General features: G+C 41.9%; 1 protein-coding gene across 6 annotated transcripts in view; it reads left to right on the top strand.

Annotated features, from left to right (window-relative positions):
* Positions 1-16,406, top strand: part of NPAS3 (neuronal PAS domain protein 3) — a 798,065-nt gene that overhangs the window by 724,303 nt on the left and 57,356 nt on the right. For all 6 annotated transcript variants that reach the window (XM_072962906.1, XM_072962911.1, XM_072962907.1 and 3 more), the window contains one exon: positions 9,182-9,300. In XM_072962906.1, the coding sequence (XP_072819007.1) occupies positions 9,182-9,300 (119 nt within the window). The remainder of the gene's footprint in view (positions 1-9,181; positions 9,301-16,406) is intronic.

A 16,406-nucleotide genomic window follows, 5' to 3' on the forward strand; every position in this document is an offset into this window, starting at 1 on the left:
GCTCACCTCTCTTTCTCTGTTACTGATGAAATACCCCTTAGGATTTAAATTCTTCAATTAACATTTCTAATCTAGACAACTTGAAACTCAGTCCTCTTAATAAACATGCTCAGCTCTATTTATTTATTTTCATCACCAAAATTCACCAAAGAGAAGTATATCACTTATTTACTCAGCCTTTATCCTACTTTTCTACTGAAGATGCTCTCTCTGGAGAACCCCCAAAGTTGACAAGGCCAGCAGGTACACCTGGGAGACATGGGACACTCTGGACAATTCTCAGTAACTAATCCCTGAGTTTCCTACATGGGAAATTATTTGCCTTTAGTATATCACTTATTTTAATTAGGGCCCAAAGTTCAAAGGGTACCATTTCTAAAATTTCTTTGTCACTAGTGCATGTCTACCCAAGTAACAGTTTTCTGTAAAGCTTTTTACTGGTGTGGAGTCACGAAGTCACAGGGCAAATCATGAGCACAGAGGTGTGGCATCTGCACCCACATGTCCACATGACCAAAACGTGGCCCTCATCCCTCTCTAGCCCCTCACCCTACACAGCTCTTCTTTGTAGCATTCATCACACTGTTCTATATTTTCCCCTCCTCCCAAATATAAGCATTGTTATAAACAGTCCCCATTTATTATAGATACTCAATATGTATATTTAATGTAAATAACCTGAACAAAGACTAAGCGAGCTATAATGAAGCATCCGATCTGGGTTTACATGTGCTATTTAAAATAGTCCTCATCTTTTAGGGCTGTGTGCTGAGTAAGGACAAGGAGTTCGAGGCACAGGCAGAAGCTCAACCTGTAACCACCTAAGAGGTGCACCCGCCGTCCAGATACTTTGTGTAGCAATGGTTTGAATCACTGCCTGATTCTTCACCCAGCTCTGCACCACTGTTTCTCATCACATGGCATTGTTGTGGTTAGTCCCAGAGCTTGAAAGCAATGAAAAGGCAGAATGCATATGTGTGCTTGCAAGTGTGCCTCTGGAACCAGACACCTCTCTGTAACTCCTTTGGAAAATATGGTATGTTGACAGCATCTGTGCCTGAGATGGAGATCTGGCCAGGATGCTGAGAAAACAGACGTGGCGGTTCAGCTCGACACCAGCAACCAGTTACTGCCCCATGGACAGGCTGCACGGAAGAGTCGTGTATATAAAATAGTATATTAAAGTAAACTTACAAAAGCGAAGAGCAATCACTGCAACCATAATTTTGCCTTCCTCTTTGGGATTCTAATTTTAAAAGCATTAAAGAAGACAGCTGCTCATGCTGTGATACGCGCTAAACAGCCTGAAGGATGGAAAAAAATAAATTTGTAGCTCATAATAACTATTGACCTTTCTGATATACAGTGTTCTCTGTGTTAGCGATTCAGTTCTATCAACAGTGAAGATTGAACATGACTTTTTAATAGAAAACATGGGGTTTCGAGCTGCCTTCACAAAGGTGTTTACGTGTTGTTGTTTTGTTTTGTGCTACAGAGAGTAAGTCCCGAGGCCCTTTGTCTGACACCATGTTTGTCGTTTAAAAGAAAGAAAAGGAAAGAAAGAGAGGGAGGAAATAAAAGGAGGAAACAGAAAAGGAAAAAAAAAAAAGCCTCAACGTTATGGAGTATGTTTTATATGAGGAATTGGCTCGTAAGCGCTTTATAGTCGTGATAAAAGCATTGCCACACTCGATCCCATATGCAATACGGGTAACGGAATCCAAGCGGCATCCCGGGAGGGCACGCTGTATTTTTCTCTCCGAACAGATCCCTCAAGTGGCAACATTTACAGGGAGTCTCCAGTAAGATTTAAAACACTCGCTCGCAGCATTCAGACAGCATGTTCTTTGGAGCGCACAGCACAGCCTGCTGAAGAACAGGTCACACTGGATGTCACGGACTCTCCAAGGCTATCTTTACAATACCCAGTTTTTCCCCTTGAACTTTCCTGTTGCTTAGTGGCTGTGTATAGAAACACCCACTGGTAGCAGCTTGACTCTGACACTGTGTGTATTTCCCCAGAGTGGTATCATCCAAACACCAACTGTGGAGCAGCAGGCGGCAGCTGAACACTCTCCTCTCCCTCAGGGGACAGACTCACCGAGTAGTAGCCCCTGCCACGCGCAGGAAATCTGCACGGCAACCTTATGTGTTACGATTCTCCTCCCAGCCAGACAGACATTGCCGGGGACTTTGTGCTGACAGGTGGCATGGGTTGGCAGATTATTATTTTTTCCCTTTTTGGGGGCAGATTATTTTTAATGTTACTTTGAAAGAAGTTTATTACATCATGATTGAACCACAATTATTTTCACAGCTATGCTCTAGAGTTTCAGTTAATGATTCACAAGTTTCTAAACAAAGCTGAAGACTCACAACTGAGTGGGAGCAGGAATCAGCCCTAATGAGACTTAAATAAATGCGCCTCTCTCATCATACTCCCGAGCGAGCACTGAAGCTGACAGAGGCGGACTGCTAAGCCCGAGCATAGAGGCTCGATCTGCGCTTGCCTGACATCCAAACGGAGGCACAACTCAGGTTCACAGAAAGTGGTGGGCACTGCCTCCCCACCGGTGGCCAAGGGTCTCAGTCTAGTCTCCTGAGGGCCATCACCCCCTCAAAGTTGCCCTGGCACAGGGTACTGGCCAGGCCAGTGTTCTCAAAAGACAGAGAACGAAGTATTCTTTAATCCTGGGCAAAACCAGGCCAATCCTCTTTTAACTACCCAATCCACTGGTCCATGACCCTCAAAATAACACTTAACAGAAAACGCTTCCTTAGAGATGAAGACAAGAAGAGGACATCATGATTCCTTCTCCTCAAAAAAAAAAAAAAAAAAAAAGGACTTCTTGGAACAAGATGTTTGGTGTAAGAGAATGAATGGGCAGGAGTAAAGAGAATAATTCTTAAAAGAAAGCATCAGAATATGACATTATTCAACGTGCAAACTGAGTGCCCACTTGTGTAAAACATGATCCTAGGTGCTTGGGGGTATGGGGTGTGGGAGAAGAGCAGGGAATAGTTACAACAAAAGAGAAACAAGATGGTAAGGCTGCTAGCACCTTTTTTTTTTTTTTTTTGCAAATTGCACTTTAAAAAAAATCAGTTGAGCATTTACCTTTGAAAGCACAGACCCTCACCCCTTATAGAAATCAGCACTGCAGGTAGTTTTCCTTACACATGTGAATCCACCATATATTGACACTGGGCAATGCATTCCTTCTCAAAATCACATGAGTTTTACCCACATACGTAGTTGTCATATATCAAAACAAGGCCATGATTTCTCCAAAAAGAGGTCCCGCATGAGTGTTATAATAGCTGTCTTTGTATAGCAGATTACCCCCTATATTGACAGATTTAGAAAAGCAAAGATATCTCACATAGTTTCTACAGGGCAGGCATCGAGTAGCAGCTTATCTGAGTAGTTCTAGCCCAGGAGGCTGCCATGGAGATGTCAGTCAGAGCATCGCCATCCAAAGGCTCGCCTGGGGCCAGAGGGTCGACATCCAAGCTCACTCATGTGACTGTGAGTAGGAAGCCTCAGTTCCTCACTGCACTGGCCTCCCCATAGGGCTGCCCAGGTGTCCTCACAACACAGCAGCTGGCTTCCATCAGAGTGAATGGCCCAAAGGGAGTAACAAGGAAATCAGGCTACCTGTTATGACCACGTCACACACCACCAGCTCTACCTCATGCTACTTATTAGAAGTAAGTGACCAAATGCAGCCCACGCTCGAGGGGAGAGGAAGTGGGCTCCACCTTTTGGAAGGAAGAGTATTGATGAATTTGTGGCATTTTAAAATTACCATAGTTGTCATCCCAGATAAACATAAAATCTGCTGGGACAATATCTGTGAGAATAGATCTATTTTTACCATTGACCGACTACTGGGAAATTAAGTCGGAAATATCTTATTACATTAAAGTCAATGTTTAATGAATATTACTTATTGACTATATTAAACATATGTATGTATGTGTGTGTGTATATATATACTTTATATATATTATATATAAATCTTTGCTGTGGGTGCAAGGAACCATGCTGTGTGCTATAGGGGATTAAAGTTAGACTTGTCTCCACCCTGCTGCCCTAGCATAGGAGACAAAATAAGGATATAAATAAATGTAAGATCAGTATATTGGAAACATCATGAACTTTGGAGTCGGACAAACAGGTCACATCTGTGTGCTCTGCCACTGACTATCTCTGGGAGACATGGACAACATACATTTTGAAATAATAATAAAGATTTGGTATTTTCATCAGTCAGTATGGGCTAAGTTATGCCACAGGAAAACACAATCCCCAAACTGCAACAAAGATTTGTTTCTGTAAGGGTGGGTTAAGGGTTCTGCCCCACGCTGTCCTCATTGCAAGACCAAGGCTGATGGAGCAGCCACCAGCTGAAATGCTAACAATCACCACAGCAGAGAGAAAGAGGAAGTAGCGCTGTATGACCAGCTCTTCTCAAAAATTCCACATGGAGGTGACACGTGACTTTTGTTCACACTCCACTGGCTACAGGAAGCCACATAATCAAACCTAACTTCCAAGTGGCAGGAAAGTTTTTTAAGAAAAGTAGGGGGAGGGTATAGCTCAGTAGTAGATGCGTGCTTAGGATGCACGAGGTCCTGGGTTAAAGAAATAATTTGTCCAATACTTGACACATACTCATTCCAAAGTCCTAAAATACATCAGTATCTAACAGAGCTAACAGCATATGCCAATGAAACAGTTTGGCTTTGTCAAGATAACTGCAAAAGGAACCAGCCTCTCTTCCCTTGTCTTGTGAGGGTCATTTTAGTTATTGGCATTTTGCACAGAACTTCTGAAAAAGGAAAGATTCATGTAGACAATGAAGTGAGAAAAGAGTACATTTAACTCCATATCTTAACAACTTAGCTCACTCCACATCCCCTTAAAAAGGAAAAACACTTCATTCACACTTGAGGAGCAACAGCGTTTTCTCAAAACTTAATGTCTCTTTTCTCTCCCACTCCCACCAGGATTTGATGGCAGTTGTAGGGTTCTGACATTAGGACTGAATTGCAGACATTTGGAGTGTACTAAAAAGAAAGGCCCTCTTTATGCTTTGGTCTCATCCACTCTCAGGGACCCTGGAGAGGGCACCCAAGTGCTCAGAGTGCACCTGGCCCTCGGATTGGCCAGTGAGAACTAGACGGTTCGCCGCCACCTCCTCCTTCCCGACCCTCCCCACCGCCTCCTGCCGCTTCGTAATAATGAGGAAGCAGCAACCCCAGTACCAGTTGGGGCATCATAAACAGATGTGGAATAACACAGATGACTTCACACTATGGTGGCATTTGCCAGCATAAAAATTATTACAACTTTTGCTATAAATTGTTCTGTAAATTTCACAAAATATGCAAAAACTGACATTTCAAGAGCTGAGATCACTTAGATTTATGAAAAAGTTGAGGCCCTTGAGATTCAGCAAAAGAGGATATATTTCTTTATCTAGCTTTCAGTCATGTGGGTCTTGTTTTTGTTTTGTTTTTCAGTTCCTTGTTTGTAATTCATAGGTCAGAATTGGCCCTATCTGGGCTTTGACCACTTAATCCAGTTTTACCCATCAATTTCTCCTGCATCTCAGACAGCAGATATAAGTTCTCTGAATCCCAAATTTTCTATCAGATCATGCAGCAAGCCTGGCCTGCCTCAAAAAGTTGACAGAAGAGCATTTGACATCTAGAAAGCTCTCTAAAAATGCTTCTTCGACATGAATTGGCCTTTACAGAGCACCAATCCTAAGGATACTTTTCTAACTACTTTGTCCTTTCTTCACATCTGCCCAGCACACACACACTCGTTCTCTGTCAGTGCTACCGTCGTATCGCACGTCACAAAGGACATGTTCCCCTGGCTCTCTCCCAATAGGACCTTCATCACCATCCGTGCTTCTCACCTGGGGCACTCAGAAAGGTTCTAAGGCTGCTGCTCTTGTCTGTCACATGCAGATAGTACATCTCTTTACATGAGCAACACCATTGTCAGAGCTGGGATAACCAGAGCAAATCTGCTAGCCCTTGAGGAAGCACGGCCAAGTATGCATGTGCTGTGAGTTTGTTACGTGTCCCTTTGAAAATGCCAGCCTGGCAGGTTACTTCTGCCCTTCTCCTCAGAGCCAGAAAGCCATGTGGAGTGAAAGCAGAAATCGTCACCAGAAATCAAACTCTTTTCTAAGTCGCCTTCTCTTCTTCTCCCTGAGTCCCCGCCCCATACCCCCACACTCCTGAAATAAAGCTTGAGGACTAGTTTAGATTTCATTGTTTTCCTTTTTTATGGAAGTATAGTCAGCTTACAGTTTGTGCCAGTGCTGGTGTACAGCATGTTTCAGTCATGCATACACATACATATATTCCTTCTCAGATTCTTTTTCACGGTAGGTTACTACAAGATACTGAATATAGTTCCCTGTGCCCCACAGGATAAACTTGTCATCTATTTTATATATAGCAGTTAGTATCCACAGATCTCGAACTTCCAATTTATCCCTCCACCTCCCCCCTTTCCCCCTGGTAACCATAAGTTTGTTTTCTCTGTCTGTGTGTCTGTTTCTGACAGTTTAGATTTTAAATCTCAGCTTTAGTGGGGCAAAATCTGACTTCAGCATTCCTCTCACAACAGTTGTCCTGGGTTTAATTAACGCTGCCTCCATACATGCTGGAAATTTAACACAATGGCTCGGGGGTGTGTGTTGTATTCATTGCCCAGACAGAGCAGGACACAGTGCTCGGGCTCCACCGCTCATGTAAAGCTCATGTCTCCCATTCTGTCACCCAGCAGGAAGCACCCATGCTGGGGTCTCTAAAGTGCACACTAATTATTTATGTGTGCAGCTCCCCATGCTGAAAACAGTAATAATTTCTAACGATGCCTGAATTACCTTTCTGCGGTTACATGGTTCCTTCCTTACTGGGTTCAGGACATCCTGGACCCCAGCCCTAAAACATAGTTCCCTTTTCTGGGAAGTTTCATTTTTCCTCAGCTGTTGCAAACACAATCTTGCTGAGCAGAGCTGAATTTTTAAGGCTGAGTTTGTGGCGTGGATTCTGATGGCTTCCCGTTAGTTCAAGTCTCTGAGGACCAGTGCCCATAAATGTGAAAGGGACACTAGCAGATTGGCATACTTTTCCATTTCCACCAGGATGAAAAACTGCTATAAATTAAGTCTAACCTTAAATGTATAATCTGTCCTTGGGAGGAAGGAAAAAAAAAAAAAAGGGATATAGCATCTTCAAGCTCTCGGCATCCCTTACGAGAAAAAATTGGTTCTAAGGGTCTCTGATCTTGTGTTTTAGTAAAATAGAACTGCACGGCTGACTGACAGTTCTGATCTAAAGCATTTACGTTTAAGTTTTGATCTCTCTGCTTTTGATTAAAACTAATGAGCTCATTTAATTCAAAATGGGAATCTCTGATAAGAGAAATAAGGTTGATGTGATTGGATTAGAGGGGCAAATTAAACTCTTAGAGCAGAAGTTTGTGCTTATATAGTGTATTAAAAAGCTGTTGGCGTATTATGGCGTGTTAGATGATGAGAAAAATTTCATAGTAATTCATATTTAATCAGAAGAAATGAAAGTACTAAATATAACATGGCTCTGCTTTTCCCTCGAGTGATAAAAAGCTGTACATTTAAAATGACATCAGATCCGTGCTCTCTAAAACAAAAAAAAAAAAAGAAAGAAAATCTTAAGAGAGAGACATAAGAAAGGGACACTGGTCAGGGATTCCATCACCCCAGAACAGAAACGCCATAAATATAGGAAAACATAGTCATAGTAATAAGACAAGAATGATACACGATGCCCTAGACTACAAATAGCAAGGTTTCTGTTGTTATAGTAGAGCTCACTCTTCTTTTATCTGAGCATCAAATTTAGTATCAAAAATAGATGTTTCTTTCCCTTAGAAATATATGGACTATGTTTCATAATTTAAAATTTAAAAGCCTATTTTGCCTATTTTTCTTTGTATTTTAATAGCTATTTTTGCACATACTTAATTCTTAAATCTCTTTATTACACATTTTTTTAACCTTCACCCTGGGGAAAATTAGTGTTCACATAGGGCTGCTCAAAAGAAATTCTATTTTGTGGTTTGACATATATGTATTTTTTTACTGTAGAATAAGACCAACTTAAAAGTACCGCCTCAGAAGAATAAAATTAGAGTATCATTAGGCTTTAAAACCCCCAAATTAATTTCTTTTCAGGAAAAGACTTATATTTATAAAACACGTTAGATTATTTTTAGAGAAAATAGGCTGACGTTGCCTCCTGGCCTGTCGCATCAAGGTGTATTTAGGTCAGCACGACTGCAGGCTACCATTTAAGTTTCAGAAGTAAAAACATATTCTGTTCAGTCTAAATCCATTTAAAGAGAAAGATTAACTATCTTGCTTGAGAGAAGAAACTATGAGCTTCCCCCATCAGAAGCAAAGCAGTAAACACACAGTGTTTTCCGTTCTGATGAGGGCGGGGGAGAAGCGGCCACCTGTGACAGGACAGGAAGGTTGATGGTGAGAGGAGTTTTTGTTTCCGTCTGTATATCCCATCCCCAGCCTTCTATCTCAAGTCAGTTGGGAAGACTTCATGCCTCTTAGTCCCCACAATGAAGGAAACCAGCTCAGGAGGGTAAGGACACTCGCCAATGTCTACCCAACCTTGATGGTTTCCAGGTTCTCAGAACTCCCCAGCAGGCAGATGTTCCAATGAAGGGATTGGGGGGAGAATAAAGAGCCAGTCATCCTCACTCTCATCAGAAGCCTCTCTGCCTCAGTCTTGGCTGGCCCCCTGAATCTCTGGGGTCCTTCCTTTTGTGGCAGTTCTCTCCATGTGCACCGGCCAAGCCTCAGGAAGTGCTGCAATAACTTACTTACTCTCAGACCCCACTTAGGGAGCCGCTGGACGTTAAAAGGCCCGAAAAGCTCTTGCTAGAAACTGGAATGGCGTCTCTTCAGAGACATTAATTTTGCTTCTTTCTTTTCTGCAAAGTAAACATTTTCTAAACGAGGTAAATTGATTACTACACTCTTAGCACCCATCAGTCATTTATTTTTAGTAATCTCAAGGGTTGCACCTGAGGAGTAGCTGTGAGGGGCTGTGTAGAGATCTAAATCATGTGTGTATGTATTTTTGTATTCTTCAGTGGAATCCACCAGCCCCAGTCTGCTAACCACTGACAACACCCTTGAGCGTTCCTTTTTCATCCGAATGAAATCTACTCTGACCAAACGCGGCGTGCACATCAAATCATCAGGATATAAGGTAAGCTGGGCTCCAGCAGGGGAGAGACTTGTGTCTCAGGTCCATCCTAGGTCATTTGCAGTGAGTTTCCCAGCTGCTTTGGGTCCATATAATTAATACATGTGATCTCAAGCAGCCCGCGGGGTTCTTAGGTATCTTCCTGTCTCAAGGCAGGGGATTTATCACACCTCCCATGGTCACTTCAGACAGTGCTGGTGCACTAAATACCTCAGCATAGTGTCTTTTCTCAAAGCACCTGTTAATAATGCATCAAGTGCTTCAGTGCATGCTAGAAATTCACTTTGATGGAGAAGGTGCGCCAAATTCACATCCGTTCTGAAGATTCTAGAACTACTACTTAGAAGAATTCTATTTTTTCCCTTTCCCCTTTCCAATGTCCCCTTTCTCTTTAGAGAACAACTGTCCATTTTAGTAACATCTTGCTCACCAAGATTCATGGATATAGGTAAGAAAATCAGGTTGGATGGCAGAAATGCTAATTTTGAAATTACAGTTAGTAAACATTCAGTCATACATCTGCACATACAGAATACTCCACATACAGAAGACACAGTCCGCACAACAGCAAAGACCAAGTGCAGAGTCATAATCTACACTATTAGCACTCTAAGGTTAGGGATATAAAAGCTTTCTAGGGAAATTCCAACATTTCAGTTACTATAGCAACATAAATTAAGACCTATGAAATTTATGAAATGCCTTTGGCAACCTGAATCTTACCAGTTTTACAGCACACTAACCAATCTCTCAAACAGTATTTATTATTTGAGGGAGGATGAACAGAAATGACATGCACTGTCACTGTGGCCAGCATGACCTTTCCCCATTGGAGAGTCTAGAGCTTCCGGGAGCTCGGTTCGTGCGGGACAATGCCAGAGCCTTGTCAGGGATGCTAACGGCCATTCTCATCAGGCCTTAAAAACTTTATGTAAGGCATCAGGAGACTAGCAGCTGCAGGAAAGTCAGAATCAGGTATTTTCTTTGACATGAATTCTTCTGTAAAAAAGGAAGGAGATGGGAAAGGAGGTCCTTCCAAGAATGACCTTTAGCTGAGCTGTCCTACAGCCCAAAGGGCACTTGTGAAACACCATTAACCTTTAACAGGGTTCGAAGTGAGGGAGGGGCACCTGGGCAGCTCTGTGGGCAGGAGGTCTACCTGCAGAGGGATAGGTGGGCCTGTTACAAAGGGATGTGTCGGAGGACAAAAAACAGACTCTCCTTAGGACCGCTCTGTGTGTTCCTGCCTCGCTGAACAGGATACATTTACTAGTTGTTAACTGTGTAGTCTTAGCAAGTTTGGAATTCTACAAGCAGACTATAGGTGTAGTGATTATTGTCACTGCAATGCTAAAAAGACACATTCTTGGCATTCCAACATTTCTGTCTGTCCTCGTTTGTTCTTCGCCTTTCCTGGTTTCTCTTGGTTCATAGCAGGCATATCCCCGGGAAAGAGGGGGAGAAGTAGTGAGGTATACTGAATAAGCAATATCTAGTATAATTCAGTACCATTAGATAACTTAATTTTTTGGAAACCAACAAAACAGCATCATTACTTTCATATAACAGGGATCATAAAGCTCTGCAGAATTTTAGATCAGCCCAAAAGTGGGATGTGTGGGCACAAAGGTAATATGGAGAAATGCTCTGCGTTTCCATCTAGGTAAGAGACCAAGTGGCTTGGGTTCTGTTGTTCTGCCATTTGGGCAGCTCAGTCAAGCATGTTTGCTACGTGACCTGACGTTGGACAAGCTAATTTCTTAAATATTGATAGAACATTCATTATTTTGACTAATATTTATTGAGCTCCTAATATGGAGCCTGTTCGAGATCCTCAACCCAGCGTTGAACAATAAAGTCCCTGCTAACTGCTAACTAATGGGGGAAACAGACAATAATAAGTAAATAAAGAAGGTGACTTCAGAGAGCGATGAAGGCTCACACAACAGTAGGTAACATTTATGAGCCTGGAATAGCTTGTGTGTGTTGGTCCTCATAACTGTCCAGGAAGAAAATATTTTTCATTGTTTCCATTTTACAGATGAAAAAAGGCTAGAAAGATTAATTCACACATCTAAGGTCACACACAGAAGGGCCAGAACTGGGATTTGACTTCCACACTATTAGGAAGAGAGTGAAGCAAGGTAATGTGAGGGAGTGGCTGGTGGGGACCACTTTAGGTAGGGTCACAGGAGGTCTCCTTGAGGAGGTGACATGTCACCTATGAGGTGTGACTGGAAAGGGACCTCTGTGAAAACATACGGAAGCAGAGTGTTTCTGGAGCTCCTCGGGGCTAGGATAAGGATATCTTGCTCTAAGAAGGGAAACAAAATATTAAAAAGTATAACCTTGAACATCCAGGATTAGAAAAGATTGAGAAGCTGTTCCAGTTTCTATCAAATTATATAATACGAAAGTGATCACACTCCTCTGACAGCACATCTTTCTCAAGATGTCCTGAAAGTCTCCAGCCACTGCCTTCCTCCCTCCCTAGAACGGCAAACTCCGGAGTTGGTTCACCCACCATTCGCCCAATAAGATGAATCATCCTTCAGATTCAGCTCTCCCCCCTCCCTCTGCCGTGAACTTTCCTCGTTAATTAACCTTGTCTGGAAGTTAGTGGAAGAGCTGATGAGAAGCCATGACATGACACAGCTGAGTAACATCCCTATTTATCTGTTCATTCTCAGTAAATAAATCTAACAGCTTATAAAACATTCAAATAAAACTGGTAATCACCCCACCACCACACAATAAACACAAATAAAAAGAAACAGTGATGATAATTTCTCCATACTCCCAATATTCTCCCTAATTTATTGCCATTGTTTGCTTTTTTCTTTCCCGTTAGTTACAGATTCAAGATGTTCAGCTTTGCTCAGTGCAGGTCACTGCATTTCTCTCCATTTTTTCTGTGACCTTGGCACATGGACTATTCTGACTTTCTCCATCACTATTGAGTGTCATCCTTGTTGTCACTGACAGTAATCATAGTAGCAAAAGTACCACTTATTGAACATTGGGAGACAGTGTACCACTTGATACTTATTTTACCAAATCCCTAAAACTTTATTTAAAAACTTCCTTTGTGCTGGGCATTGTTCAAGCTTTACATTCTATTATTGTGCCCATTTTGCAGGTGGTGAAACTGAGGCTGTCATAGGTTCAGTATTTTGTCCATATTCATTCATATAGATCTAAAGTCACTTCTGAGGAGCCAAGATTGACCAGGCATCTAAGCTCCAGAGCCTGCCCTGTTCCCTCCTCTGCCTCATTGCTTAATGGATTAAGTCCCAAGTGGCTTAATGGATTAAGTACTAAGAAGGGCTCAGTGCACACTGGACCTCAATATGTGAAAAATTAATCTAAATTTTAAAAAGGAAAACCTCTTGCCTGATTAGGACCTTCCCTTGGTAGCTCAGCACAGCCCGCCATGCTAGTTAACAGAGATTTACAGAGATTTACCTGCCTTTTCATCAGGGCATATGATACTCACTCAGGTACCCAGCTACAAGAATTCTAGCCAAAGAAGTAACAGTTGGGATCTGCTAATTCAGATAAAGCGTGGGATGTAAATTGCTCTTGCTTCCATGCCCCAGGCCTCAGGAAAGTTGCCCTCTCACCCATGAAGTTTCCCAGCTATGAGCTGACATGCGTTGGTTGTCTCCGTCTGTCCCCACTGGCTTTGAACTCCACGGTGGCACGTTATCTGGACCAGTCACTTTTCATGCCTCAGGGGATTCCTTGTTGTTTAGGTCTCACTGTTGGCCCGTATCTTAGCCTAGCACAACTCTCCTTTCAGCTGCACTGCATCAATATTCTGCCTTCTTGATGAAGTCTGTGTCTAGGGGAGCTTACTAGGTACAGCACAGGGGTAAAAGGAGATTTTTAATCAGAGAAATTAGAGAAGTTAAGACTCATAGGGTCGCCTCCTTAGCTCCCATCTTTGGAGGATAGTGTCCTTTGGGGCAGGGCTATCAGTTTTCTAATCTATTCTTAAATGCCCACCAGATTCACTGTCATTTCTGGAGTATTCACCCACACACACTATGATGTCCTTACCTCTCATGACATGGTAGAGCATCCTGGACTGAGAAACTCAGAGAGAATCTCTGTTATTTTTATATAGTGCTGAGCACGTCTCCTTGAAAACCCTCAAGTTCTGGGAGTTCCTGCTATGACACATAAAAACAGATTACTAAGGGAGGAGGGGAGAACTTCAGATTCTTTAAAATAAACAGTCCCCCATCTGGGATGATTTAGCTAGGGATTTGCCTGTAGCTAAGTGTTGAACTAAATGATTTCTGAAATCTATCCAACCAATCTATCCTTATGGTATAAAGAGTCCAAGTATAAATAATAGAGGAAACACTTTGAAGGTTCACTAGTTTCTTAGGACTGCTGGTGTTATTCAGCTTTAAGAATCTCTATCGATATCTAAGCATGAGGTAACGAAAGCAAAAAATTAGAAGGTGCTCATTAGCTAAAGGAAATTCTTTTGTCTCCTCTAAGCACATAGACTTTTTTATACTACAAACTTCTCTGGTTCATGTTTTAAAATTCATGGTTGTATCTATCCGTGGAGTAAGGCAATTCCATAATTTTAACAGTGATTTCTTTTATTTTGGGTGTCATAGATCCCTTTAAGGACTTGATGAAATCTGTAGAGCCTCTCCCTCAAGGTAAACGCATTTTGCATCAGGAAATTCTTGGATCCCTGTAGTGTTTCCAGTGATTTCAGGTTACAAAACCCTATTTAATATGATGACGTCTTTGGTACTAATCACAGTAGCCCTTTCCTTCCTCCTCATTTCTCCCTCCCTTTTGTCCATTTAGTGTTAATAATACATATTGAACTCCTGTGGCAAAAGACATCAACTCCTAGATTACAAAAGTACAAAACTAAGATTGACATTTTGATCTGCACATGCATATAAAGATAATCTTCTGAAAGAGTATCTCTCAGAATATATTTGTTATAAAAATAATACCTTCTATTAAAAGATTATATCTGTAGTTGAAAATTATTTTCCGTGGCTCAGGGTCCTCCTGTCTTTTCCTGTTCACTTAAGTGTGCAACAAAGTTGCAGCACGAGGATTTCCAATGTCAAAATCACAGCTAGGTAAATTTTAAAGTTGAAGGCTTTTCATATGCAGGCATATTTTTGATTGAATGTGTATATTGACAAGACTCAAGATGATAGCAAACCAGAAGGGAATTATTACTGTTTCAGTCACCTGGAATTTTAGTTCTTGGTTTCATTCTTTCATGAAGTCTGTAATACTAAGATACCGACCCCTCCCCTCTTGATGACCTGTTACTTTCACGTGCTGCCAGAATTGGTTAAATCCACCTGCTTCTATTTCCATTCCTCCAGTTTAAAGCCATTTTCTGGATCTGTTGTGAGAAATTCCCACATTATCTCCCAGATTTTACTTCTCCATTCCATCCTGCACTCGCACCATGGAATATCTTCCCAAAGTCGAAGCAGTCATTTCCTCTCTGCTCCTAAGGCATCAGTGGTTCATAGTGCCAACATATTCAAGAATCTGGTCCTCACCTACCACCACCCCCACATTCTTTCTGGGAACTCTTCATACTGATGCTCTAGTAAAATCAGTCCAACCACCTTTTCAGAAGTATATTTGCATATTCACACTGCTATGCTTTTAGCCATGATTTTTTCTTCTTTCCCTGAAATGCGTTTATGCCACACTTCCGCCTGGAAAACTTACTCAACCAATATGGCACTACTCAAACATCACTTCTTTTTTCATCTCCCCCAATGCACCTATCCCTTCTCCTCTGTGCTGCAATAGCATTTTTTGTTTTCACTCAAGCCCTCTGTGCCTCAGTTTTCTCACCTATAAGACAGAACTATTCATAATATGTAACTCAAAGAATTTTAATACAGATCAAATGAAGTAACCCAGGCTCAGCTGTCTTCTTTCCGTTTTATGAAGCACTTTCATATAATTCCATATGACCCTCACAAGAATTCCTTTCAGTAATTTTCTCTAGTCCCAATTTTGCAGATAGGTAAAACTGAGGCACAGAAATAAGAATTAACTTGTCTCAACTCACATAAATGGTAAATGGCAAAACTGAGAGAAGTATTCAGACCCTTCAATTCCAAATGCCTTCTTCTTTCCCGTATCCTGCCCTGGACACGGGATGCTTTCTTACCCTTTCTTCCCGCAGCACCCAGCACGGTATGCTGCATGGAGTTGCCACTCGGGAAATGTTAGCTGACTTGAACTGCATGCTCTCTTTTTCCGAGACAGCAGTGACAAACGTTGACAGTACTGAGCCCTGGAACATAGCACTAGAGATCCTGCTAGTTGGCATCAGTGTCTTTTAGACGTGACCACTGGAAGAGCTGTGCACCCAAACGACCAGACCATGACCTGGCTCACACTCTGCCATCTTGCCTGCCAGGATACTGTTACTCTTTACCAGCACCTTATGGAAATCAGAATGTACCACATCTACGGCACTTCCTGAGCCATCAGTTGAGAATTCCTTTTGGAAAAAAAATAGAGTCCTTTTAGTGTCACTTACTCATCACGACTTCAAATTAGCACCTGGTGATCACCATTTTCTTTCTATGAAATCATCTTTCAAGAACTTTTTTCTAGATATTAACCTTTTGAGGCCCTATCTCCCTGAAAATTAGAACAACATTCAATAATATCCTGGCTCCTGGCACAACTCCATGATTTGTCAGAGATGCTAGAAATACGTCAAGTGTTGTTATAAGAAGGCTAATTCTTTCTTTGCTCAGGAGGGCAACTGTATGCAGTGACTTTTTATTGTAGCAGGAGAAGTTCCTCTTGGAGGTATGCCCAGCACTAATGTAGGGGACAAGAGCGTGGTGGTCCTTCTCTGGAGATTTCTAAGAGCATACACTCAACTATCAATTAGGAGTCTCTCCTCCTAGACACACATGGACAGACTAGATGCCATCTGGATGTCTCTTCCAGTCTGAGATTCAGAAATGTTCCAGGTGTCCAGGCATATCACTGCTTCTCCTGAAACCTTTGCTGCAGCTTCATGTTGTTTGAAATGATGACTACGATATTCCAAGCTTCACAAAATGTAACTGTCT

The sequence above is a fragment of the Vicugna pacos genome, chromosome 6 (assembly GCF_048564905.1).
Source record: "Vicugna pacos chromosome 6, VicPac4, whole genome shotgun sequence".
NCBI classification, from domain to species: Eukaryota; Metazoa; Chordata; class Mammalia; order Artiodactyla; family Camelidae; genus Vicugna; species Vicugna pacos.